General features: G+C 39.4%; 2 protein-coding genes across 20 annotated transcripts in view; one reads left to right on the plus strand and one right to left on the minus strand.

Annotated features, from left to right (window-relative positions):
- LOC148149377 (uncharacterized) overlaps window positions 1-27,613 on the plus strand; it is a 55,266-nt gene that overhangs the window by 14,498 nt on the left and 13,155 nt on the right. For 2 of the 15 annotated variants that reach the window (XR_015757870.1, XM_087989705.1), the window contains exon 2: window positions 4,423-4,503. The exons of the other annotated variants lie outside the window; for them this stretch is intronic. Coding sequence is in view for 1 of the 2 variants with exons in the window: in XM_087989705.1 (XP_087845831.1) it covers window positions 4,462-4,503 (42 nt within the window). In the remaining variant the exon portion in view is untranslated. The remainder of the gene's footprint in view (window positions 1-4,422; window positions 4,504-27,613) is intronic. 15 annotated transcript variants of the gene reach the window in all.
- The window catches only part of hif1aa (hypoxia inducible factor 1 subunit alpha a), a 61,072-nt gene continuing 48,106 nt past the window's right edge, over window positions 14,648-27,613 (minus strand). For all 5 annotated transcript variants that reach the window (XM_043697235.2, XM_043697234.2, XM_043697237.2 and 2 more), the window contains 3 exons: window positions 26,292-26,409; window positions 17,956-18,073; window positions 14,648-16,080 (listed from right to left, as the gene is read on the minus strand). In XM_043697235.2, coding sequence (XP_043553170.2) covers window positions 15,929-16,080; window positions 17,956-18,073; window positions 26,292-26,409 — 388 coding nt within the window. In that variant the 3' untranslated portion in view covers window positions 14,648-15,928. The remainder of the gene's footprint in view (window positions 16,081-17,955; window positions 18,074-26,291; window positions 26,410-27,613) is intronic.

The raw sequence follows: 27,613 nt of genomic DNA on the forward strand, positions 1-27,613 counted from the left end.
TGTGCTGTACTTTTCTAAGTTCAAGTGACTCTTCCTCAAAACTATTTCTGTTTCTTTTTGCTTCTGACTTACAGCATCTGTAGTTCTTTCAGTTTTTATTTTTTAACAGATGGTTCTTAAGATTTTCTTTCGAGGGCTGTTTGATTTTATGGGGCTTCTTTTTCTTCTTCACTAACTAACTCGTTTATTAGGTGATAGTCGCATAGTAACAAGACCTTGTCTATTTTTGTTGATGTAGGATATATTAATTATCGATCCTTCATTAAATGTGGATCGATAATTAATATATCCCACATCAACAAAATAATCTCTTCTCTCTTTTCCCCCCCCCCCCCCATCTGAGGGATGACCTCACACAGACAAACAAGGAAAGTGTTCACTTGTTAGACAGCACAATAAACTTTAGGTAGCAAGTTTTTTTCCCACAAAATAACTGAAACCACACAAGGCCGAAACTCACTTTCCACAGATTAAGGTCACCTAATTTATTTCTGTCACTGGAAGGTTTAGCTGGAAGCTGGTAGTTAGTACTTTTTTTTTATATATTGAAACTCTGGTCTCAATCTTAGATTCAAATCTCTGATTACAGTAGCATCCACTACACTCTGCTCCTGAAAAGATTTAAGCTCGAGATTCTACTTTATTTGCAAGCAATTCATTGTCTTTGTGATTTAATGTTTTCCTGGCTCTTACTGAGTCTTGCTTTGTTAACATGGTGAAAATGTTCACTCTCTTTTGCAGCCTTCCCCTTTCCCCTTGTGACTTTCTGTCCCACATTTCCCTTGCAGCTTTTCTTTTCCTAGCCCTTTGTAGCATTTACATTCCCCAACAGACAGCTCCTTGCTCTGGCGAAGACTTCTCCTTGCCTGCAGCTCACTTATTTACTTACTTTCTTTCCTTACTGAGCCTACTTGCAGGCAGAAAGCCTGTCCTCACCAATTATATATAGACCCTCACGGAGGTGACTTTTTTCCGATTGGCTGTTCCAATGATATAATTTTCCTGGATGTTATGCAGTCTTCTGGGGCAAAATCACCCACCACCCAAACCTCAACTCATTTTGCAGAATCATTTATTCATGTTGCTGGTATTGTCAGACCAGAGCGTAACACCTCCTGGTATAATGCCACTATTAGCATTATCTAAACTTAAAGCATTTTGTTTCTCAAAGAGAAAACTACATATAATTTAAACATAACTTGCCTTAGGTGCATAATTAATCATTTTATTTTTGATGTGGATTTGTTTTTATTTTTCTCATTACAAACAGCCTAAAACTGTATAACCATTAGCTGAAATGCATTAAGAATATGAGGGAACATCCATGTAGACTATTACAAACTGACGAGAAGCATTGTCATTTGTCTTCCTTGTGCCTCATGGCCAGAGGTTAGCAGTTGCTTCATTCCCAGTTTCACAGTTCATATTTACATCATCTTTAATTTAAATATTCACAACAGCTCAGTTCTGATCTGCTGCTACTTTAACTTTGAACAGATCAAAAAAACATTGGAAAATGTTGTCACATTATTTAAACTAGAAAGCATGTGCAGGTTCAAGATTTATGTAGGGCATCATTGGTTTTAAAGCTTGCATTGAAAAAATTTTTGGATGTTTTACTTATGATGTCCTTCAAGGAGTGATTCTGGGACAAAGAGGCTAGTTGCTAGCTTGTTGCAACTTGTATTTCTTCTCTCTCAGAAATGTAAGATCTTGTGAACAGCACCGCAGTTTGTAGTTGCACTCCACCATTTATCCACAGAGGATATGTATACTGTTGGGGTATGTGGGGGCACACATCACAAACAATTCTTGTTCTCACTTTCTATAGAACAAAGAACATTACAGCACAATACATGCCCTTCTGCCCTCTGGGTCCACAGGTCGGCGAAACAATCTGAAGCCCATCGAGCCTACACTATTTCATTTACAGCCATATATTTATCCAATGACTGTTTAAATGTGCTTAAAGTTGACGGGTCTACTACATTTGCAGGCAGGGCGTTCCATGTGTACTGCTCTCTAAGTAAAGAAACTACCTCTGACATCTATCCTATATCTATCGCTCCTCAATTTAAAGCTATGTGCCCTCGTGCTAGCCATCACCATCTGAGGAAAAAGGCTCTCACTGTCCACCCTATTTAACCCACTGATTATCTTGTGTCTCAATTAAGTCACCTTTCAACCTTCTTCTCTCTAATGAAAACAGCCTCAAGTCTGTCAACCTTTCCTCAATAGACCTTCCTTCCTTCCTTCCTTACCAGGTAACATCCTAGTAAATTGCCTTGGAACACTTTCCAAAGCTTCCACACCTTCCCTAAAGTGCTGTGACCAGAACTGTACGCAAAACTCCAAGTGTGGCTGCAGCAGAGTTTTGTACAGCTGCAGCATGACCTCATGGCTTTGAAACTCAATTCCTGTACCCATAAAAGCTAACACACCGTATGCCACCTTAACAACCCTATCAATCTGGGTGACAACTTTGAGGGATTTATGTAAATCGACACCAATCTCTCCCTGCCCATCTATATTACCAAACATCTTACCATTAGCTCAGTATGCTTTGGAAGGAGCAACAGGAATAAAGTGAATTACCTCATATTTTTCCACATTAAACTCCATTTGCTACCCCTCAGCCCAGCTCTGCAGCTTATCTATGTCCCTCTGTAACCTGCAACATCCTTTGGCACTATCCACAACTCCATTGACCTTAGTGTTATCTGCAAATTTACTAACCCATCCTTCTACGCCTTCATCTAGGTCGTTGATAAAAATCACGAACAGCAGTAGCCCTTAAACAGATCATTGCGGTACACCACTAGTAACTGAACTCCAGTATGAACATTTCCCATCAACCATCACCCTCTGTCCTCTTTCAGCTAGCCAGTTTTGGATCCAAACCACTAAACCACCTTCAATCCCATGCCTCTGCATTTTATGCAATAGCCTATTGTGGGGAACCTTATCAAATGTCTTGCTGAAATCCATATACACAACAACTGCTTTACTCTCATCCATGTGTTTGGTCACCTTCTCAAAGAATTCAATAAAGGCTGTGAGGCACAACCCACCCTTCTCAAAACAGTGTTGACTATCCCGAATCAACTTTATTCCTTTCTAGATGACTATGAATCCTATCTCTTTATAACCTTTTTCAACACTTTACCCACAACTGAAGGAAGGCTCACTGGTCTATAATTGCCAGGGTTGCCTCTACTCCTCTCCTTGAACAAGGGGGAATAACATCTGCTTACCTGCTGACATCTGGCACTATTTCTGTCGACAATGACGACATAAAGATCAAAGCAAAAGGCTCTGCAATGTCCTCCCTGACTTCCCAGAGAATCATAGGATAAATCCCATCCTGCTGAGGGGAGTTATCTATTTTCAAACTTATCAGAATTGCTAACACTTCCTTCTTTGTGAGCCTCAATCCCATCTAGTCTATTAGCCTGTATCTCAATATTCTCTTTGGAAAAAGACAATGTTGTCAGTGTGAATACCGATGAAAAATATTTATTTAGTGCTTCTCCTATCTCCTTGGACTCCATGCACAACTTTTCACTACTGTCTTTGATTGGGCCTAAACCTACTCCAGTCATTCCTTTATTCCTGATCTATCTTAATATTCCTTAAATTATTGACAGAGATATTGCTGGACAACATTGGCAGTTGTGTTCTAAATTGTGCAATATTATTAGATGTCAACAAGTTTTTAATACTATCTTATTGTATTTTTAAGGTTTTTAGTTTGAGATTGATTGATTGAAAAGTTAATTTGGATGATGTACTAAATTGAGTTTTTTGTCTAAAACTAGACAGACCAATGTTTGTTACTAGAAGAAAGTGAGGACTAGAGATCAGAGTCAAAAAGTTATGCCTGAAATGTCGACTCTCTTGCTCCTCGGATGCTGCCTGACCTGATGTGCTTTTCCAGCACCACACTTTTTGATAATGTTTGGTATCTGGTCTGTACTGAATTTTCTGCATGAGTACTACAGTTGAATTTAGCACTCCTAAACTTATCGAGAGGGCAAGGAAGGGTAATCAGTCATTGTTTGAGATTTCTTTCTATCTTTATGTGTAAATATATATGGAATACTAATGTCTGAGGAAAGGGTTGGATAAGTTATAATTTTTACCTTCATCTGATCAAACTGCCTATTGACATCTGTTGTTCATTTTTATGCATAGCGATCAACCTGTAAGGAGCTGACGTGGCTAATGGGATCCAAAGGACATGCTGAATTTTTGAAACATACTCTTGCATGTAACTTTTTCACAAGAGAATGGGCTAAGCACTGTTTTCCCTCCAGAAACTTGCTAAGTTAGATATCTGCTTGATCTCAAAAATAATCTACGTAGAATTCTGTGAAGAACTATCCTTGCATGGAAATCTCATTATCATGCACGTCTCTTCAGATTGCCAGACGATCTCAATTTGTACAGCCATACATTTTGATGGGAGAAAAACAGTGGCTTGCCAGCTACCATCCAGCAGTGGTAACTTATTTGTTCTTTTACTATCAGAGAATTGCTTTGTTTAGTGCTGCATAGGAAGACTAAAAGGATGCCTGGAAAGATAGCTGTGTGTTTGGTCATGAAAATGTGCTTTGGTTCTTGGTAAGGAAGGGTATGTCTTCAGCTTGGATAAGCTCCATGCAACAGTGTTTTAAGGTGATGAATTTTTAATTAAGTAAATGTTATTGATATACTTAATTGTATTTGATAACTTTTTAAATAATTTATTCCCTCTAATAACATTAGTTGGTTTCCTCTCATGTTTGCAATATATGGTTGGATTATCAAGCTGACATTGCAAATTTATATTAGTATGCTAAATCTATTTCCCAAAGCGCACACCTGCATGTTCACACCCACAATAAAACATTCTCTATACTTTTTAAAGAAATCAACAGGGCCCTGTATTATTTAGTTTTGATTGTTTGTTTGTAAAGCCTCCGTTGCAAATAAGGAATAGTTTAATGCATCTCTCTGTAGAAAAAAAAGTCACTTTGATATTCTCTAATACTTGTAGCATGTGAAATATCTTGCATTTAAAGGTTTAAAATTGGCTCTTGTTTTTAATCTCTGTCGTATAGCATTCCTCAGGGGAAGCATTTCCTCAGGCCATGTGAGTAAATTTATCAAAGCTCCCCTCTGGTTTCTGAACAATTATATTTTTACAGTCTTCATTCTGAAATTGTTCCAGAAGCTTACTCTGCTTCAAAACACTGCAGTGGCTTTTGTGGCACATGGGCCGCTATGCTTGGTTACTTCAAGAATCAGTCCGTATTTGTAACAATCTGGCCATTGGTTGCACTTCAAGCCTACTCTAGATTATGAAATTTATTGCCCCAGATATTTTCCACCATGTTTTCTATGAAAACTGGGAAGAGTGGGGCATGATTCAGATCAGGGTCTAGATTAGAGTGGTGCTGGAAAAGCACAGCAGGTCAGGCAGCATCCGAGGAGCAGGAAAATCGATGTTTTGGGCAAAAGCCCTTCATCAGGAACCAGATGATTCATGATTCAGATCATAATAGTCTTGTGCAGCATCCAACATTTGCTTGAGTTAAGGTATTGTTTCCCGCTGGAGTTGTGGGCTGAATTTAGCAGAGTGATGAGATATACTGCTTTCTAAGGCTCTAAGGTCCTGTTGTGAACTGAGTTTGAATTGCAATTCAGTTTCTCAAAAGTATAGATGAGCTATATGTTGAGACCATCACTATTTTGTTTTAAATTTTCTCATTTTTTGGTTTGGATCTGCAAGTTGCAGTTGAGATTTGAACTTTGAAAAGCAGCTTGTTTCAAGAAAAAGAGAACAAGAAACTTATGTTTACTGTTGGGAACTGACAGAGAAAGATAATGCAGGTTAATTATTCCTCTAAGAACACTGTTCACAATTTGGCATCACGATGTTGTTATACTCAGGGACTGGCAGCTGGTTGGATGTTGACTTGATCAACGAAGGAGTACTGGTGCTGGCCAGCCAACCACAGGGAATGTTAAAAACAAAAAAAAGTCAACTGGCTCTGTCTAGATTTTTGAGCAGGAGACAATTTGCTTTAGAAACTGACAAGGGGAAGCTTTTTTTTTATTTTGTGCTGTCTAGTTCTTCTCTAGCTAGTGATCTGTTGTAAGTTCTCAGTTAAGAATCTCTGTCTTTACGAAATGATAATAAGGCTTTAGAAATATGCAAAAACTGTTTGCATTGTCTGGTAAATTTGAAATTCAAGTAAAATGTATAACTCTACATATCTGTAATATAAGCCTGAATCAAAAGGTTTAATGAAGGCCTGGCATTCATTGTTGAAGTGGTCGTCAAACTGGCAAATTTATCAGTTGGCCATGCTAAATTGCCTGTAATGTTAGGTGAAGGGGTAAATGTAGGGGAATGGGTATGGGTGGGTTGCGCTTCGGCGGGTCGCTGTGGACTTGTTGGGCCGAAGAGCCTGTTTCCACACTGTAAGTAATCTAATCTAAAAAAGAATGAAACTTGGCTGCAGGAAATATAGTGGGCCACCTAGTGGCTGAATTAGCTTTTGCAGTATAACTATCAAATTGCTGAAAGTTCCCATTGTGCCAGTCAATAGCCAGCAAAAACATGAATTCTATTAAAAGGACAGGGAAGAACAAAACTTTAATGAGAAGGTCAAAGTGGCCTTAATTTCTCTATTGGCTGCACACTGAGTTCTCTGTTCTTCACTGGATTTTAATTTTCCTTTTCTTAAGAATGTAAGATTCAAGAGTGGGTCGGGCATCCCCTCTGAGTCTGCTGCTCCATTACAATTAATGACAGGATGAGTCTATTACTTGTGATTGGTGGTAGTAGTAGGAGGGAACAAGGATGGGAAGGAGTAAGGAGAAAATAATATTCTGGATAGAGTACAGAGGGACAGGAAGAATGTCTGACTTTGGAAAGGTGGTAAGTGCATAAATTACTTTTTTGAGCAATTAAGTATCAAAAGCTGGTATCATGATAAAAGATAATAAACAGATTTAAATTTGCAAAACTAAGCCAGTACCTAATGCACAGTTACATTAAATAAGGAGCTGCATAGATTAAAAAGAACATGGGTAATTAAAGAGTAGCATGTGGTCTGTATCCACTGAGGCAGTTAGTTGTGTTTGATTATAATAAGCTGTCATGGTTTCAAATGTAACATTCCTCTGTCATCAAATCACTGGTGAAGGTATCCCTCAACACAAAGGGTTGAAGGAATTTTGAAAGCTGGGACAATAGAGAACAAAGATGTAGAACATCCCTAGGGCTTGTAAATTATTCAAAGTTAATCACCAACTTGGCTAATGTACTTGCTTCACTTCTCCAAAGATAAATAAAGATGAAGGTAAATTGTAAATAGTATGCTGTTTTGACCTGCTATAATCGTAAGAATAAAATGGTTTTAGCATGCAATGCCTGACCATAGGGATTAGGTGTGGAATTATCTCTCAGATGGAAGATTGTATGGAAAAGTTTGTAGTATCTGTTTTACATGAACAGTAAGATCAAAATTGCTCACGTTGACAAGTAGGCATTACTGATCATATATAGGGTTAAGTTCCATACTTCCTTGGACAGTAGAAAGTTCACTTTGACATTCCACCAAGCTCTTATGATGAGAAGTATGGAAATTACTATCCAGCTGGTCATCAAACAAATACTTTTGTAACACCATTTGATGCTGGCTGATATGGTGTATTAAAATGTGTTCGACTCCATTTTTACTCCCAATATTTCAAATTCCTCCAATCTAGACTGTTGACCGTTACCATGACACCATCTCTGGCAACCCAAAATCAGTTTTGATTCAGAGAAAAGATACCTAATGGCGATATAGGTTCAGGGAGGAGTGTTAATTTTTCACTCTACTCATTGGACTTTCGAAGATTGAGGTGATCTCAGTGAAACAAACATAAGCTGGTTCTTATGTGGCTTGATAGGATAAATGCTAAGAGAATGTTTCCCCTCATGGGAAAATGTAGGACCAGAGGCCATAAGTAATGGGATGCTGACTTAAGGAAGAATATTTTGGGTTGAGTGCCTTTGGAACTCCTTGCCACAGAGGACTGTAGGGATCACAGTCCTTGTGTATATTTAAGGCCGAGATGAACACATTCTTTGTCACTACTGAAGGGTTACAGGGAAAAGGCAGAAAAGTGGACATGACGTGAGGAATGTTAAATTAGCCATGATCATATAAAATGGTAGAGTGGGAGGGGGCTGCTGAAAGGCCTACTCCTGTCTTTATTTATGGTCTCAAATGGATCTTCAATTTGCAAATTAAATATCATGCAAATACAGACATTCTTGAGAATCCCCATTTGAAAACCAATTTTCTTTTTTAGCCACCAAGTTACATGTTAATTCTTTACACACATGATATTTGTTTGCCATATAAATTTTTTAAATAATAAACTCCAGAATCTGGTGTTTAATCACAAAGTAAATGGGTGATCTAAAGAATGTAATGAGAAATCACCAATGTATTTCACATGTAGGAATGAGCTCCGTCTAGATTGGGGCTACCTCCTATGGGATTTTAAGAGCTGTTATTCTACCAAGGGTTATTGTTACTTCAACTAGTAACTTTAAGAGTGTACAGATATATTCTGCAGGAAAGCAAGAGCAAGCAGATGGAGCAAGATATTGAAGAAAAGTTGTAGTGTCTCAGAATGGGATCCAAAAGTTTCCTTTTATTCCATGGTAAAACTCAAAATTACAGGAACAATATATAGATTCCTTGAAGTAGAAGGGCAAGAGTCCTTTGTATTGTTTGATAGCTATAACAAGGGAGAAACACCAAGTTTATGCTGAATATGACAAATGTCCAAAAACTATTGAGGTTTTGGGAAGTGGATTCATAATTTCTAGATTGTCAGATTATGGTGAACAGTTTACATTAGAGGAATTTTAAATGAGTAAAATTGGAGACAAACCTTACTTTTAATACCAGCAATGTTTCAGCATCAAATAGTGTTGTAGAAGTGTATAAATTGTGAAGAGATTTGCAGAAGTATGTACTTAGTGACAAGCTAAGGAAGTAATTTCTATCTGATTTGGGACATGAGCTGACTAACTTTCTGCTCTTTTCTCATCCACACCAACTACAATAGGTTGTCCACCTTACAATTTGGTGTTTAAACATGAAATTGAGCTTGCTTAAGCCTGATGTCAATTGAAAGGAACAATGTAAGGAATCAGACATGAAAACCAGAAATAGTACATCTTTGGAGTTGTGAAGAGACTAGATGCATTCACCTATCTAGTGAAGATTAGAGAGACTGTAGATCATGGTGATAATTTAAGAGGAAATCTGGCTATAGGAGAGCAGGAGAAACCTACAACCCAAATCCTTCCAAAAACCCAAAATGAATGTCATTAAAGTGGAAATGAAAAAGAAACTGGAAATTTGCAGATATTAGAATAAAATGAGTTAGGGTCTTTGATTAAGACACCCATCAATGCTGGTGTACCTCAGTAGTAAGTTGTGGTAGCTGATAATGTATATTGTTGGTCATATAGAGGCCAAGCCTACGGAATTAAAATTCACACAACAGGTTATAGTCCAACAGGTTTATTTGGTAGCACTATCTTTCAGACCACTGCTCCTTCATCAGGTGGTTATGCAGTATAAGATCATAAGACACAGAATTTATAGCAAAAGTTTACAGTGTGCTGTAACTGAAGTTACATATTGAAAAAGACCTGGATTGTTTAAGTCTCTTGTCTTTTAGTATGAACATGTTGGTTTCAGTTCTTGTATATTCAGCACCTGAAGTGCATATACTTTGATGCAAGGAGTATAGCGAGTAAGGCAGATGAACTCAGCTTGGATTAGTGCCTGGGCGTATGCTGTTATTGCGATCACAGACTTGGTTAAAGGAAGGGCATGATTGGCAGCTAAATCTTCAAGGATATAGATGCTTCAGACAGGACAGAGAGGGAAGTAAAAGTAAGGGAGGAGTTGCATTGCTAGTCAGGGATGATATCACGGCTGTGCTAAAGGAGGACACCTATGGAGGGCTTGAGTAGTGAGGCATTATGAGTAGAGCTGAGAAATAAGAAAGGTGCAGTTACATTGTTGGGGCTGTATTACAGGCTTCTCAACAGTGAGTGTGAGGTAGAAGAATAAATGGGTAAACACATTATGGAAAGATGTAGAGGCAACAGGGAGGTGGTGATGGGACATTTCCCAACATTGACTGGGATACACTTACTGTTAGAGCTCAGGAAGGGGCAGAATTTGTAAGAAGCATCCAGGAGAGTTTTCTAGAGCAGTATGTTGATAGTCCAACGAGGGAAGGGGCCATATTGGACCTAGTGTTGGGGAATAAGCCAGACCAGGTAGTAGAAGTTGCAGTGGGGAATTTCTTTGGGAATAGTGACCAAAATTCTGTAAGTGTCTACGAGTATTCTAAAAAAGACAAGAGTGGTCCTAAGGGAAGAGTACTAAACTGGGCCAAGGCCAATTTTTAAAATTCTGCAGAAGTTGGGAAATCTGGATTGGGGGCAGCTATTTGAAGGGAAGTCCACATTTGATATGTGGGAGGCTTTCAAAGATAGGGTAGGATAGGCATGTGCCTTTGAAAACAAGGGATAAGAATAGCAAGATTCGTGAATCGTGGTTGACAGGAGAAATCGTGCGATTAGCCAAGAGGAAAAGGGAAGCATACAATAAGGTCCAGGCAGCTCAGAACAGAACAGACCTTGGGAGAAATATAGGGAGAGTAGGACCAATCTTAAGCGAGGAATCAAGCAGGCTAAAGGGGGCCATGAAATAATTTTAGTGAGCAGAATGAAGGAGAATCCCAAGGTCTTTTATTCATATATAAAAAGAAGCAAGAGGATAACTAGAGAAAGGATTGGTCCATTAAAGGATATGGAAGGTTGTGTCGAACCTGAGAAAATATGAGCGATTCTCAATGATTACTTTGCATCACTGTTCACGGAGGAGAGGGACATTATGAATGTTGAGAGTAGAAATAGAAGTTTGTTTGCTCTGGATCACCTTGACATAAGGAGGAAAGATGTGTTGGGTAGGCTAAGGTGGTCAAATCCCCAGGTACGGATAGGATCTATCCCAGGTTGCTGAGGGAGGCGAGAGACTGAATAGCTGGGGCCCTGACAGATATCTTTGTAGCATTCTTAAACATAGGTGAAGTGCCAGAGGACTGGAGGGTTGCTAATGTTGTCCCCCTATACAAGAAGGGTAGTAGGGATATCCTGGGTAACTACAGACCAGTGAGCCTGACGTCAGTGGTGTGAAAGTTGCTGGGAGAAGGTACTGAGGTATAAAATCTATTTATATTTGGAAAAGAATGGGCTTATCAGTGATAGGCAAAATGGTTTTGTGCGGGGGAGATTGTGCCTAACCAACTTAAGAGTTCTTTGAGGAAGTGACCCCACGACACTACACACACACCCCTACAGACCCTCTCTCATACGCTCACACATACACTTCCACACTCTCTCACTCTGACTTATGCCCCTTTACACTCTCACAGACACTCAACCCTCCCCCACTCCCTCTCCCTCCGAGTTTGTGGGGTGAATTTGTACTTGCAGAATTACATTTTATTTTGCTCAAAAACTGCATGAATCTATGTAAGATTCTGTAAATCTGTTTTTTAGATTAGAATCAGTCTGAAAGTTGTGGCACAGTCTCTTAAGGGTACCTCAAACCTTCGATGCATCATTTGGGCTGACGTGTCACAATTGTTAAAGTTCACTTGAGAACATAGCTTTAAAAAAGTTCTGCGATTTACATATGAAAGAACTGAAACCAACACGTTCCTTCTAAAAGATGGGACACTTAAACAATCCAGGTCTTTTTCGGTATATAATTTGTTACATCACACTAAACATTTGCTATTAATTGTGAATTATGATCTTATACTCCACAACCACCTGAAGAAGGAGCAATGCTTGGAAAGCTAGTCTTTCCAAGTAAACCTGGTGTTGTGCTAATTTTAACTCTATATACCCCAGTCCAACACCGGCATCTCCACATCAAGCTGACTGAAGGCATGGTAATTCTTAACAGGTCACTATTGCCTCCCTACTCTCTATATTTTAAGCATGATTTAATGAGGATTTATTAGGGTGGTATCAGGTTCAGGGGCTTCAGTTGATTAAAGTTGCTGAGCTAGTTCTCCATAAAGTAGAAGGTTATAGGGAGAGTTGATAAATGCTCAAAATTATAAGGAGTTTTAGAGTGATAAGGAAAAGCTTCTGCAAGCAAAAGGGTCAGTAATGGAAGATAGATTTATGAACTTACAAAAACAGAGAGAAGGGTGAGAAATTTTACACAGCAAGTTATGATCTGAAATACACTAAAGCTTCTACTGATATTTCCTAGAATCCCTAGTGTGGAAACAGGCCATTTGGCCCACCAAGTCCACACCGACCCTCTGAAGAGTATCCCACCCAGACCCATTCCCCTACCCTAATACTCGACATTTCCCCTGACTAATGCACCTAGCATATACATCCCTGCACACTGTGGGCAATTTAGCCTGACCAATTCACCTAACCTTTACACATCTTTGGACTCTGGGAGGAAACCCAGTCACAGGGAGGAGGTGCAAACTCCACAGGGTCGACGGAGGCTGGAATTGAACCTGGGTCCCTGTGCTAACCACTGAGCCTCCATGTCACCCATGAATGCTGCCTGTGAAGAGAAAACGACTGGTGAAGACAAATGTAGGTCTCTTGCAGTTAGAATCCAGTGAATTCATAATTGACGAAATAAAATAGCAAACTAGTTGAACAAAGATTTTGGATCTGTCTTCACTAAGGAGGACACATAATTTTCAGGAAATGCTAGGGGACGGAGTCCAGCATGAAGGAGGAACTGAAAGAAACTAGTCAGGAAATGGTACTGGGGAAATTGGGATTAAAACCTAATAAATCCCGAGGGTCTGATGCTCTGCATCCCAGAGTATTTAAGGAAGTAGCACTGGAATTGGAAGATCCATTGGTAATCACTTTCCAATGGACTGGAGGGCAGCTAATGTAACTGTTTTAAAAAGAAGAAAAAAAAGGAGAGAAGAAATAGTGAATTATATGCCGGTTAGCCTGACATCAGTGGTGGGGAAAATGCTGGAGTCAATCATTTCAAGGATGTAATAACTGAGCATTTGGACCAATTCTGTAACTACTTTCTAAGTCAGCATGGGTTCACTAAAGGGAAATCATGCTTGACAAATCTTCTGGAATTTTTTGAGAATGTGACCAGTAGAATAGACTATGGTAAATCAGTAGATGTTGTGTAAATGGACTTTTAAAAGGCTTTTGACAAGATTCCAAAAAAGAGGTGAGTAGACAAAATTCAAGTTGATGATATCAGAGGTAATATATTGACGTGGATAAAAAAAAATGGTTAGCAGACAGGAAGCAGAGAGTCACAATAAATGAGTCCTTTTCAGAGTGGCAGGCAATGGCGAGTGTGATGCTGCAGGATTCAGTGCTGGGACCCCAGCTATTCACAACATACATTAATGATTTGGACGAAGAAATTGAATGCCATATCTCCAAATTTGCAGATGACACGAAGCTGGTTGGCAGTGTATGCTGTGAGGCTGAGTGGGCAAGTACTCGGCAAATGCAATGTTTTCCACTTCAGTCTCAACAGGAAGGCAGATTATCTGAATGGTGGCAGTTTAGGAAAAGGTAAGGTGCAAACAAGACCAGAGTGCCATGGTACTCGCTGAAGGTTGGCATGCAAGTGCAGCAGGCAAGTGAGGAAAGCTAATGGCTTCATAGCAAGAGGATTTGAGTATCAGACGAAGGATATCTTGCTGCAATTATACAGGATCTTAGTAAGGCCACATCTTGAATACTGTGTGCAGTTTTGTCTCCTAGTCTGAGGAAGGACATTCTTGCTATTATTAAGGGAGTCCAGCAAAGGTTCACTAGACTGTTTCCCCTGATGGCAGGTCTGATGTGAGGAAAGACTAGAAGAACGAGGGGGAAATCTCAAACGTAAAATCCTGATGGGAAAGACAGGCTAGATGTAACAAGAATTTTCCTAACATTGGGAAATGCTGGAATAAGGGATAAGACATTTAGGATTGAGATGAGGAAGAATTTCTTCACTGAGTTGTGAACCTGTGGAATTCTCTACCACAGGAAGCTTTTGGGCCAGTTCAATAAATATATTCGAGAAGCTGAATGGGGAGAGGGCGGGAATGGGACACAGATTCAGTGTGATCATGCAAAGGTGGTGCCAGCTCCAAGGGCCAAATGGCCTACTCCTGAATCTGTTTTCTGTTTCTAAAGAACAGTGACATTGCTGTGGGGATAAATTTTTGGGTATGAGCTTTCTCTCAAAGCAGATTGCTTCTCAAAGTTGCTGCCAGACTTCAGCTGAGAATGTTTGTCAGAAGCTGAACACCAGATATATTTGAGGTGGTGTCACTAAGCACACTTGAGGCGCCCATAATTATGTAATCATGGAGAGGTGAGGTAAGGTAAATCACTTAGCTAAGTGCTAGTGGAATTATAGAATCACAGCAGTGCAGGTAGAGACCATTCAGCCCATAGACCCTCCAAACCTCATCCCAAACCAACCCTCCTCCCCAATTCTAAATTGGCTACAAGAAAAATGTAAAATGAGGTTTACACAATCTAATGGGTGAGCCTGGTCCACATATAATGTTTATTGATGTAATAAAACAATACAGTTAGTGTTAGATCCAACCACAAACAGTAAAAGATGACTGAGCATACGGTACATTTGCACGAGCAAAAGTGAGACTATGAAACCATTTCAGTCAAGAACTGATTTGGGGCTGGGAATGGTAAGTTGGAAGAAGTCAAGAAAGGAAAATAACATACAATATAATCTACCTGATACTTTAATTGGGATTTGCAAGTGACAGGGTGCTTCAGATTCAAGACAGAAGGGGTAACCAAACAGACTAGTCTTTTTCTAATACAATGCTATTTCAGTTACATTTACACTGGATATTACTACCTACACATTGCAGAATAAGCAGCAACATTTATACTTAACGTATTGCTATGGTATTATAGTATGAACTTGTACAACTATAGTCAGATTTACCTGTGCTGACAATCAAGAGACTAATTATCAATAAAATGTTAAACAGCACAATAAAGATATTGTCCACATTCAATATTTCCAACCATCAGCTACATGACAGGAAGTCAGTCCTCATAGCTGACTAACACAAGCTGTTCTAGATTTTAAAAATGAAAATTAAAGTGAATATTTGTGTATGCATTCCACACTTAACATGATTTTTACTAAATAACTAAAAAAATCATTGTAGCTTTATCCTCTTAAAAACTAGATTTATAACTGCAAAACATACTGCATAAAGGACTGCTGGTACTTCTTAAGAAAATATATTTTGTGCAATTGTGGCTACAATTAACAGCTGGCAAAGCAACAATGCTTGTCAGGCAAGTATCCTAAAGTACGTGAAATATCGAAGCATCATAGACAATCTTGCCCATTCAAGTTTAAAGAATGGCCACAATTCTGACTAGAAAAAAGGTGCTACGTTCCCTTTAAGATTTGCTCAACGTCTTTGATTGAAAACCATTATAAATTAGACACTTACGTAAAATGTTATCAATGCTCTTTAAAATAGACCATAAACTCATTTACATATGATGTGTCACTCATAATCGATCCTCCAAATGCCATCCTAGGCTTGTCCATGTGCCTAAAAGCATCAAGTATAAAGATGATATTTTATAGAATTACAGACCTAGACCAATACTGCAAATAAACTGCAGGTCATGGATGGGGTCAGTGGTGGAGTACTGCTAACAGAAAAACTTCAGTACTGTAGCCAGGCTTCTATAACAATCAGATTTAGAAAATATAAATAACTGCTTTGGGTGATGGGGGCTTCACCATTGTCTGTTATTTTGTTCAGCCCTGTGAACTTAGTTGATTTGATCCAATGCTCTGAGAACTTCTTCACCCTGAAGCAAGGTTCTGTTGCCTTGGATAGGTGCATTCACTTCACAGTCGTAATTGGTGAGTGTTGGCAAGCTACTGCTCTCTGCTGAGTGAGTGAGAAGCCTTGACACTATATCTGAAAGTAAAAGATGACCAGAAATAAATACTCAATCAAAAATACTGAAGGCAAATTAGATACTTAGATAGTTACTAATTGAAAAACAAAATTCTTAACTATCTTGTTATTTGCTTTATTCAATTTAACATAGCATATTCAGTTTTTGAAGTATGCAAAATGCAGTGATTAGATTCAGCAACTTGATACTCTAACCAAGATTTCTGAATTACGAGAACTAGCACTTGGATTTAAGACATTATTTTTGTCACTATATTTAAGTAATTTCTTAATGTTCCTTGCAGGACAGTTTCCACATTAAAGAAAGGTGGCTGTGCAACCTATTTTCAAATTGCAATGATCAACAGATGATTAGATTAAATGTCCAGTCAACCTTTCAAACAAGAGATTACAGTCATACAGCATGGAATCAGACCCTTCAGTCCAACGTGTCTGCTATAACCAGATACCATAGATTCCCTACAGTGTGGAAACAGGCCATTTGGCCCAACAGGTCCACACCAACCTTGAGTATCCCACCCATACCCATTCCCCTAACCTATGCACCTAATCCACACACCCATGAATACTATGGGCAATTTAGCATAGCCAATTCACTTAACCTGCACATCTTTGGACTGTGGGAGGAAACCCACACAGACACGTACAAACTCCACACAGTCAGCCGAGGCTGGAATCGAACTTGGGTCCCTGGCACTGTGAGGCAGCAGTGCTAACCACTGGAGCTACCGTGCATATATCCTTGACTGATCTAGTCTCATCCCCCAGCATTTGGCTCAAATCCCTCTAAAACATCCTCTTCACATAGTTACGTAGATGACTTTTAAATGCCCTCTTTTGTTCTGGAGTGTAAAGCTGGTATCATAAGTTGAATTTTACATTTTATTTGGGAGGGACAAATGAGTTAAAATCATTTTTAATTCTGTTAATACAAGCTGATGACCGAGCAGGAGACATTGTTTACTTTGATTTTAGTAAAACCTTTATTTATTAGTCTGCTGTGCAGACCCTTATCAAAAAGTTAGATCACGTGGGATTTAGGGTGAGCTTGCCAATCGGATGCAAAATTAGTTTGATGGTAGGAGACAGAAGGTAGTTGTGGAGGTTTGTTTTTATTTTGGACTGGAGGCCTGTGACCAGTGGTTGGTATTGGATCCACTTTTGTCATGTTATATAAAATGATTTGGAAGAGAATTTTGGAAGCAGGTAGTAAGTTTGCATTTGACACCAAAATTGTTGGCATAATGGTCAGTGAAGGTTAAGTATGATTACAAAGAGATCTTGATTAACTGAGCAAATGAGTGGCAGGTGGAGTTTAATTTGGGTAAATGCAAGGTATTGGTAAAATGAACAAGTGTAGGATTTGTACAATTAATGGAAGGACCCTGGGGAACGTCGTAGAACAGATGTAGTGGTTCAGGGACTTTTTTTAAGCTGGGGTATAGGAGTTGAGGGGTGACCTTCATAAGTGGTTTATAAAATAATGAGGGGTATAGATAAGGTGAATAGCAAAGATCTGTTCCCTAATGGGGGGAAATATATGTAAGGTGCGAGCAGAAAGATTTAAGGCCGAGGGATTTTTGTTTTAGTGGTTAGTGCGTGGAATGAACTGTCAGAGGAAGAATGGATACAGGTTGAGTTACACAATTTAAAAGCCATTTGGATAAGTACATGAAAAGGAAAGGTTTGGAGGGATTCAGTTAAAATGCAGGTAGGTAGGAGTTTAGTTTGGGATCACAGTTGGTATGGCCTAGTTGGACTGAATGGTTTGTTTCATGCTGACTACGCACAAGAAAGCCTTTGTCTTTTTTCACCCTGCCCCAGTATTGCAGAACAAAATACCGAGGGGGTAAAAGAAAAAAAAGTCAAACTTGCCAGTTGGTACCAACACGAGTGTCTTCTGTTCACTGTTACTGTCTTCCAATCCCTTTGCACGTTTCCATGTTTGTGATGTACTCACTGGAGGGTCAGTGTCACTTTGGAATAATAATCCCTGTTCAAAAGAAAAATTACTGGATTCCAGTTTAACTGTTTAATCAGCAAAATAAAAACTGTTGGTATAATAGAAGGTTAAATATTTACATTGTTAGGTGGCTCATATCTTTCAAGTATTGAAAACACCACCTCTTGACAATTATATAACCTTATTTGATGATGGTCTGTAGATCTATATGACTCTGTAGGGATTCTATTTATAGTGTAGAAACAGGCCATTCAGCCCAACAAGTCCACAACAACTCAGAGCATCCCACCCAGTCACCTCCCCCAAAATAAACACACACAACCAATAACCCTGTATTCCCCATGGCTAATCCACCTTACCTATCACATCCCTGGACACTGAAAAAGGGTTATGATAATCCTTAATTTTTCACTGAAGTTCAAATTCTACAATAACATTTGGTGAGGTTATTTTCCAGTTTGCACATTTAATTCATACCATTTGCAATTTACCACAAGACCAATTTGGAAGCTTTATAAAAATGGACACTATTTTGGAAAATAATCTCAAAACTGAAAATTCCAGAATTCAATATAATGAAAATTGAGGCATGGTCAATCATTACAAGTCATTGGCTTTTCCTATAGGACTGATGATTTACAAACATTAATGATCAGATATTGGCATTTCAGTAATTCTTGTCATCTGTGTAGATTGATGTACACACAAAACTAGATGCAAAATGCAGTGCAACTTCATTCGTATCCTTATGGCGACCTCACTTGAATTTATAGTAAATATTAAAAAATGAATTAGTTATTTTGTACCCTAGTTAGGGCTCTTACAGAAATGCTTAGCAATTGTGTGGTCATGCAGATAAGAATTTAATTTTTGAAAAATCTGTTTGGGGATGTGGGATCACTGGCTAGGTCACCATTTATTCGGTTTCCTAATTGTCCAGAGGGTAGTTTAGAGTTAACTGTATTGCAGTAGTTCTGGAGTCACAATAGTAGATTCCTTTCCCTAAAGGACATCAGTGAACCAGATGTGTTTTATGACAAACGGCAGTGATTACATGGCTACCATTAGGCTAGAGTTTTATTCCTAGATTATTGAATTCAAATTTTTGTTTTTAAAAAACTAATGACAGGAACAATGATTGCGAGAAAGCAATAAACATAAGTGTTAAAGACAATTTGAAGTAGCTATTACAATTCTTTGAAATGCAAACTCCTTGTTACTGAATTATTACAAATTATTGCAAGCACACATCTTAAATATAGAACGCGTGTTGTGAAGTTTTAACTCAAAATAAAGCCCCACCATTGCATATTTTGTTGCAAACCTTGAACAGAGCATCACATAGCTGATTAGTTGTTTTCCAACATTGCAAAAGACTGGAAATAAAATTTAGTATGCTGAGATTCAACCATATAAATGTGTAAAAGCCTGAACTGTACTGGAAGTGTTCTTTTAAAAAAGTATTAGGTCCGAGTCTCATCAGGATTTCACTTGAGGTCAATGCAAAAACAACAGAACGACTTGATAGTTAAATCATAGCTCATTTGCCCCTGCACAATCACTTGTGCCAAAAACAGTAATTTAATTTTTGTTTCCAATTATCACAATACACAACAGTAAAAATTCACTGTTGTTCAAGAGAGAAAAGTGGTTGAGATTCTGAGGAAGCTTGTGGGATGGAGTGTATTTTTGGTGGGAGGCCAGGCATTGATTAGTGGGGTAACACAATGGTAAGTGCTTAGGCCCTAATTATGCATGGAGATCAGAGTCCAGATTGGAGTAGTGCTGGAAAAGCACAGCAGATCAGGCAGCATCCAAGGAGTAGGAAAATAGATATTTCGGGCAAAGGCCCTGCACCCGAAATGTCTATTTTCCTGCTCCTCGGATGCTGCCTGACCCTTCTGTGCTTTTCCAGCACCACTAATGTTGACCCTAACTATTCATGGTGTATATATAAGTGACCTGAATGAGGGCACAAAATGCAATATTTGCAAATTAGCTGACAGCACATAATATAGGCAGGATTGGGAGGTGAGGATGACGCAAGGAAGTTTCAAGATGATTTTAACAAGTTGTGTGGGCAAACATTTAGCAGATACATGACAGTATAGCTAAATGTAAAGCTACACACTTTAGTGTGAAAATCATAAATCTTATTTAAATAGTGATATATTGGGAAGCCTGTTTACTTATACATCAGAGAAAGCCGACAGGCAGGTGCAGCAAACACCTTGGAAGGAAGTGGCCTCATGGTATTCTCACCAGACTAATCTTGGGACCAGTGTTTGAAACCTGCCGTGGGAGATGATAGATTTTGCATTTGTTAAAACTGTGGAGTTAAGAGCCTAACGATGACAAAACCTTTTGTAGATGGTTGGAAAAACCCATATAGTTCACTAAATGCCTTTTAGGGAAGGACGGTGCCATCCTTACCTCATCTGGTATGGGACTCCAGACCCACAGCAATGTGGCTGGCTCTTAACTGCCCTTAGTTAGGTCAACATTTATTGTCTAGCCCTAAGTTAGCAACACACATTTCATGAGTGAAGAAAAAAATCAAGAAATAGACACATTCAATTTTAAAGCATTATTGAGTATGGGAAGAAATATGGTATTGAGAAAGAGCAGCTATACTGACCTGAAGAACTGAATGGAAAAACACAAAACCTGAACTGCACGAGTTTTCCAGTTTCCATTTTTATGATGTCTATCTTTCAGCTAATAGACAAATGTAATTTCCTAATTCCAGCAGATATTTAGGTACAGTTATATAACTGATGCTAATACAAACAAAATACTTGTGATCTTTCTGCAGTTGCTGCTTACATAGAAAGATTAACTTCTATTGCTTGTGTTTCAGTTTTGGCCCATTTTAATGACATGAGGATTGTGCAATTTCCATAAGGTTTTATACACTAAGGAATTTTTGATCAGTATTCTAATTGGGTTCTTCAATACAAGGAGTTCTTCAATTTCCTTTACAAAAAATGTCAATTCTTATGTTTGTCTGAGAGCATGTCCTACAGTTTAGAAAGTACTCAAACAACCTGCATTATGGTAATAGCAAAATTTGTCCACAAGCTGCCACTGCAAAAATACACCTTCAATGACGCTTCAAACAAATCCCGAAAAGATATTATGGGGGCACTGGCTGACATTCTGGCAGCAGAGTTAGCCACCGATTCCAGAAGACTGGAGTGTACCAAGTGTTGTGCCCTTATTCACGGAGGCTGCAAAGAAACACCTGGAAACTGTAGACCAGTAAGCCTAACATCTGTGTAGGTAAGTTACTTGAGAAGATTCTGAAAAAGATATACATGCATTTGGAAAGACAGGGTTTGATTAGGAGTAGTCAGCATGGCTTTTGTTTGAGAGATCATACCTCATAAGTTTATTAGAGTTCGTTGATGAAGCGACCAGAAACATTGACGAGGGCAGGGTGGTAGATGTAGTCTACATGAATTTCAGTAAGGCATTTGGTAAGATTCCACCATGGTAGGCTGTTCTGGAAGGTTAGAGCACATGGAATCCAGAGGAATCTGGGAAATTGGATACAAAATTGGCTTGTGGTAGGAAACTTGTTGGACTGGAAGCCTGTGACTAGTTTGGTGCTTCAGGAGTCGTTGCTGGGTCCATTGCAGTTTGCTATCCGTATGAATAATTTGGACAAGAATGTACAAGGTATGATCAGTAAGTTTGCAGATGATACTAAAATGGGGAATTGGGCTGCCAAATGGCTTATGGAGTTTGAGGTCTTGCATTTTGTAAAGTCAAATCAATGTCGGAGTTTCATGGTGAACGGTAGGGTCTTAAGAAGTCTAGTGAAACAGAGGGACCTTGGAGTTCAAATTCACAATTCTCTGAAAGTGGAGTCACAGGTAGACAGGGCAGTGAAGGAGGCTTTTGGCCTTCAATCAGAGCACTGAGTATACAGGTTTTAAAGTTATTCTGCAATTCTACAGGACATTAGTGAGACTGCACTTGGAGTAGTGTGTTCACTTTTGGTCACCTTTCGGAAGGATGTTATTAAACTGGAAAGAGTGCAGAAGAAATGTACAAGGATGTTGCCAGGACTCAAGGGATTTAGTTACAGGAATTAGAGCATAGAAGAGATCTTATAGAAGTGTATAAGATCATGAGGGGCATGGATAAGGTGAATGCATTCAGTCTCCCAGGGTTGGGGAAATTGAGGACTAGAGGGCATTAGTTTTGGCAGATGGAGTACAACGTGGAAAAGAGAGAGACTATTTTCTAAATGGGGAGAAAATTTAAAGTCTGAAGTGCAATGAGACTTGGAGTTCCATCCAGGATTCTCTCAAGGTCAACTTGCAGGTTGAGTTAAAAAGGCAAATGCAATGATGGCATTTATTTTGCGAGGACTTGAAAATAAAAGCAGTGATGTACCTCTGAGGCTCTGGTTAGACCCCATTTGGAGTAGTGTGTGCAGTTTTGGGCCAGGTCATAGAGTATATTAAAGCCTGCGATAGATAGGTATACAAGGGTTACAGGGAGAAACCTAATCCCCTATCAGCCATGATTGGTGGAGCAGACTCAATGGCTGAATGGCCTTAATTTGTGCTTCTATGTCTTATGGTTTAAGGTTGGAGGGGAAAGAATAAATGGGAACCTGAGGGGCAACCAGAGAACCACAGGGTGGTAGACATATGGAATGAGCTGATAGCGGAAGTGATTGAGGTAGGTACATTAACATTTGAAAGGAATTTGAACAAATACATGGATAGGAAAGGTTTAGAAGGATATAGGCCAAGTGCAGGAAAATGGTGTTATAGTGTGGATGGACATTTTAGGCGGCATGCACCAATTTGGATTGAAGTACCTGTCTCTATGCTGTAGGACTCTGACTGGTGACATGTGAAGAAGAAATCTATAGAAATTAAAGCTCACCATCTCCTATTTTTGCCTTCAACAGAATCACAGATCTCCAGCAGAGAAAAAGGCCCTTCAGCCCATCTAGTCTGTCTGCCAAAAACAACTACTGACTATTCTAATTTCATTTTCCAGCACTTGGCCTGTATCCTTGTATGGCATGGCATTACAAGTGTATGCTGTAACATTTCTTACATGCAATGAAAGTTTCTGCCTCACAGGCAGATGAACCACTGTTTGAGAATGGAATAGTACAGGTTACATGGGCTTCAGATTGATTTCACAGGTTGGTGCAACATTGAGGCCGAAGGCCCTGTACTGCACTCTAATGTTCTGTGTAAACATCCTGTTCCTTTATATTAAAATTTATGGCTCCTGGTAACTGATCCCTCACCAAGATGAAAAGTTATTTCCTTCTATACCATTGATAATTTTATACATCTCAATCATGACCCCCTCCTGCCCCTAGTTCCTTCACAATTAGAACATGCTGTAGCCCAGGCAACATCCTGCTTAAAAAAAAACTCTGCACCCTCTCCAGTGCAATCTCATCCTTCTTATACTGTGGATGCACATAATATTCTGGCTGTGGACTAACCAAATCAATGTGCACATTAAGATTGCCCTGTTTTAAGTCACTCTTGTCTAATACCTTTTAAATAGAACTGGCATTCACTTGTAGCATTGTGGATTGTTGTAGAGAGTCAGCCATAGAGCATTTCAAGCCCTTCAGCCCACCAGGTCTATGCCGACCAATAAACTACACTAATCCCATTTACCTACATTTTGGTCCATAGCCTACTTTACCCAGCATTTTAAGTACTATCCAGCGAGAACCTATGCAGCCTCTCCTCCTGAGATTTTTGATCCCAGGCAAAGCCTTACCTGAAGAAGGAGCAGTGCTCTGAAAGCTTGAGATTTCAAACCTGTTGGACTATAACCCAGTGTCCTATGACTTCTGACTTTATCAGGATTAAACTCCATCTGCCATTGGTCTATCCAATTTACCAGCTAGCCAATAATCAGACAGTAGCCCAAGACCATCCTCACCACTGTCAACAACACCCCTCATTTTCATTTCATCTGCAAACTTACAAATTAAAGTTTCTAAATTCACCTCTAAGTCCAAACACTGACTCCTGTCATACACCACTGGTCAAAGGTCTTCAATTTCCAAAACAACCCTCCTCTATCACCCCGTGCCTCCTATTTGTCAGCCAATTTTAGATGCAGTTTACCAACTTGCCTTGGATTCCATGGGCTCTTAACCTTTAAGACCAGACTTCAATGTGGGATGTTGTCCGAGGCCCTCTAGAAGTCCATGTGAGCCACATTGATTGTACTAAGTTCATCAATATATTTAGTCACCTTTTCAAATGACTCAACTAAATTAAACAAATCTGCATTGCTTTTCCAAGTATTTATTGATTGTGTCCTTCAGAATTCTTTTCAATAATTTTCCTACCACAAACATCAGAATAACTAGCCTGTAATTGCCTGGCCTATCCTTGCTGTCCCTCTTGAACAAAGGAACCACATTGTCTATCCTCCAGTCATTTGGCTCTTCACTTGTGGCCAGTGAAGTAGAAAATCTGCCAGGGTCCCAGCAATCCCCTCCCTTGCCTCCCATTATAAATCTGAAATACATTTCATAAAGCCCAGTAAAATATCTAATGCCTCCTCATCAGTCTTAACCATCCCAACTGACAAGTTGGCTAAAGGTCTTTCTCCTCTGTGAATACAGAGAAGTATTAACTTAAGATCCCAACTATGTCCACTGGCTCTGTGCACAGGTTGCCCTTTCGTGTCTAATAGGTCCCGCTCTTTTCCCAGTAATCCTCCTAGTCTTAATATAAGAAATTCCAAAAAGCCCTTGGTCCCATCTGCAAAGATATGGCCCCTTTTTTCCCTCCTAATTTCTTTAAGCAACCCTCTACACACTAAACATCTGACGGGCCTCCCCTGGTTTTTTTAATGCTCCAGACATATGGTTTCTTCTTTGTTCACAAAACTCGATCTCTTGACATTCTGTCATCACTCTGAATTCTCACTACACTACTTTTTTCAAAAGAACTTACACTTTGCAAATTTAGACTTAGTTGCAAGTAGCTGCTACCAGTCTATTGATATTGAAATTGGCCTTCCCTCAGTTTTGATACTTTTGCACTACCGACCATTCCCCTCTAATTTTCTTACCGACTGCAAAGGTCTGTGTGCAACAGTGACCTCTGGAAGTGGAAGTCAATGTTTTAATTGGCATGCTGACATAAATCATGTGCGCAGCTCAGATGGATGTTGCTCCCAACCTCTGATCACTGTTGAAACTCATTAACTCTCTAGCTTGAGGCTTACTTCTTTGAAGTAAGAGTAGATTTGAGCTGCAAGATCATTGTTCGCTTTCTGCGTATCTGCTTAAAAGGTGGCAGGAGGGTCAGGGAGAATACAGTGGCAAGAGGTGAAATGAGGTGAGCAGAAGAGTTAACATATTTCTTAAAATGTACTCATTTAATACAAAATACTTAGGCTTACAGGGTATAACATTTAGTTTTTGATGGCAAATGATCATAAAATTAAACTAAAGCTCCAAATTAGCTGCAGTGGGAAAATCTGAATCAAAGTTGTTCCATTTAAACTATACACTACACAGGTATGCAACCACCACATTAAGCAAGTAATTATTGTCCTGCATTCAATTCAACAATATTTTCTACACTCAGTTGGGGCTACACAGTGCCATCAATTCAGTCACTGAATTCCTGAAGAAGGGCTCATGCCTGAAACGTCGATTCTCCTGCTCCTTCGATGCTGCCTGACCTGCTGCGCTTTTCCAGCGACACATTTTCAGCTCTGATCTCCAGCATCTGCAGTCCTCACTTTCTCCTCAATTCAGTCACTGAAAAACTTAGTTGAAAGTAGGCTACTCAGCTCAGACTGATTTGACTGTGGTCTGAACTCCTTTCCTGCCTATCCCCTCGTAACCCTTGACTTTTTCATTGATCAAAAATCATTTAACTCTGTTTCAATTCAATGATCCAGACTTCACTCCTCTTTGGATAGAGAATTCCACAGAGTAACAAAGAGAAAAATCCTTTTCTCAGTGTTAAAGGGAAATCTGTCATTTTAAATTGTTTCCAACTGTAGACTCCCTCACAAGGAAAGCATTTTCTTAACATCCACAGTGTCAAATTCCTCAGAACTTCTACATCTTTCAATAAACTTCCCTGCCCATATTTACACAAGCATGGTTATTGAGTAACGCTGCATTTTCACAAATGGTTTTACCTCCCAAAAGCTACTTACTACATATGCTGCAGTGAGATACATAGCGACTTTGTCATGGGCAATTAAAGTTAACACTTACAATTCCAACTGCTTGGAAAAGGGAGGCTGCGTTTTCCAGCTTGCGTTTCCTCGGTGAGTTGTGCAAAATCAGTAATTGCGGGCTCAGCTCTTCATTTGGAGCTTCTCCTATTGCAGATCTTCAAGAAATCAAAATAGTTAGTGTAATCGTATTAACACAAATCCCTCCAACAGTCATACTTTAACAAAAAAAGGCTGTGTATTGGAGCACACTACATTTACTTTGACTACACAGTGCTAGAATCCAGGCAAGGCAAAGCACACAGCTTATCAGTCAGCTTCACTTTTACGTAGGGAAATAGTTATATTTTAAAGGGCTCATTCCTACTGAGAACTGAAATGAGATTTAACTTCATTCATAAGACCCTCAAAAAATTTATTCCACAGTGGTAAAGATTACAGTGGAGCATCAGGGTGACTGATCTTTAGAATAGCATGAAAACATCTTAGAGGAATCTTGATTATCTGAATGAGACGGGTGGGCATTATTTCGGATAATCAATTATTCGGTTAATCGATTCAATGCCTTTCCTCTGGGGCAAGGAGTTTTCTGTGAAGGAGATGAGGCAGCTGCACACCGCGCGCAAGTCCCTGTCCCCCACCCACCCCCATCCCATCTCCGGGGCAGCCAGACTGGACACAAACAACAAGACTACTGTTACTGTAGTTGGGACATTAGTCTCCAAATAGTAAGTGTACACACACACAACTTTTTACTGCAACTCTTTGACAGGTTCCGCCATTGCTCTGTACAGGACAATGTTGGAGAGATTATCAGGCAAGGTGGGGGGTTAGGGTACATCCCTGTGTAGAACTCCATGGAAGGGGGGGGCGGGTGGTCACTCATTTGGAGACGGTAGCACTTCTCGGCAGCACTTCAGTAAGCAGATTTCGTTTTTAATCATTGTAAACAAAAGATGCCATCAGTGTTGCAAACACGTCTCATGTAATCTTTTTATCAGGACGTGGAGATCTCCTTCGGATGATCCGATATTCGGATAATTGATACTTGGATAGTGGAGGTTCCTCTGTATTTGGGTATAATTAACAAATCAAAAGGGAGCACCCATGATGAACTACAGCTGGGGAAAGCATCAAATACAAAGAAATAACATAACTCTGCAAAGGTGAATGGCAGGTCAGATGATTGATCAGAGACAAAGAATTGCAGCCGACTGAAAAGTTTACATTGGGGGAAGAGAGAAGGAAGGGAAGTTAGCTAGGAATGAAAAAAATGGATAGCAAGATTTTGTACAGATACATGAAAAGGAAAAAAATTTAGGATGTTGGTTCTCCAGAAAATGAGGCACCAACAGTAGATAC

The sequence above is a fragment of the Chiloscyllium plagiosum genome, unplaced genomic scaffold, assembly GCF_037043375.1.
Source record: "Chiloscyllium plagiosum isolate Xiang-an unplaced genomic scaffold, Cpla_swu_hap1 HiC_scaffold_8, whole genome shotgun sequence".
In the NCBI taxonomy this organism is placed as follows: Eukaryota; Metazoa; Chordata; class Chondrichthyes; order Orectolobiformes; family Hemiscylliidae; genus Chiloscyllium; species Chiloscyllium plagiosum.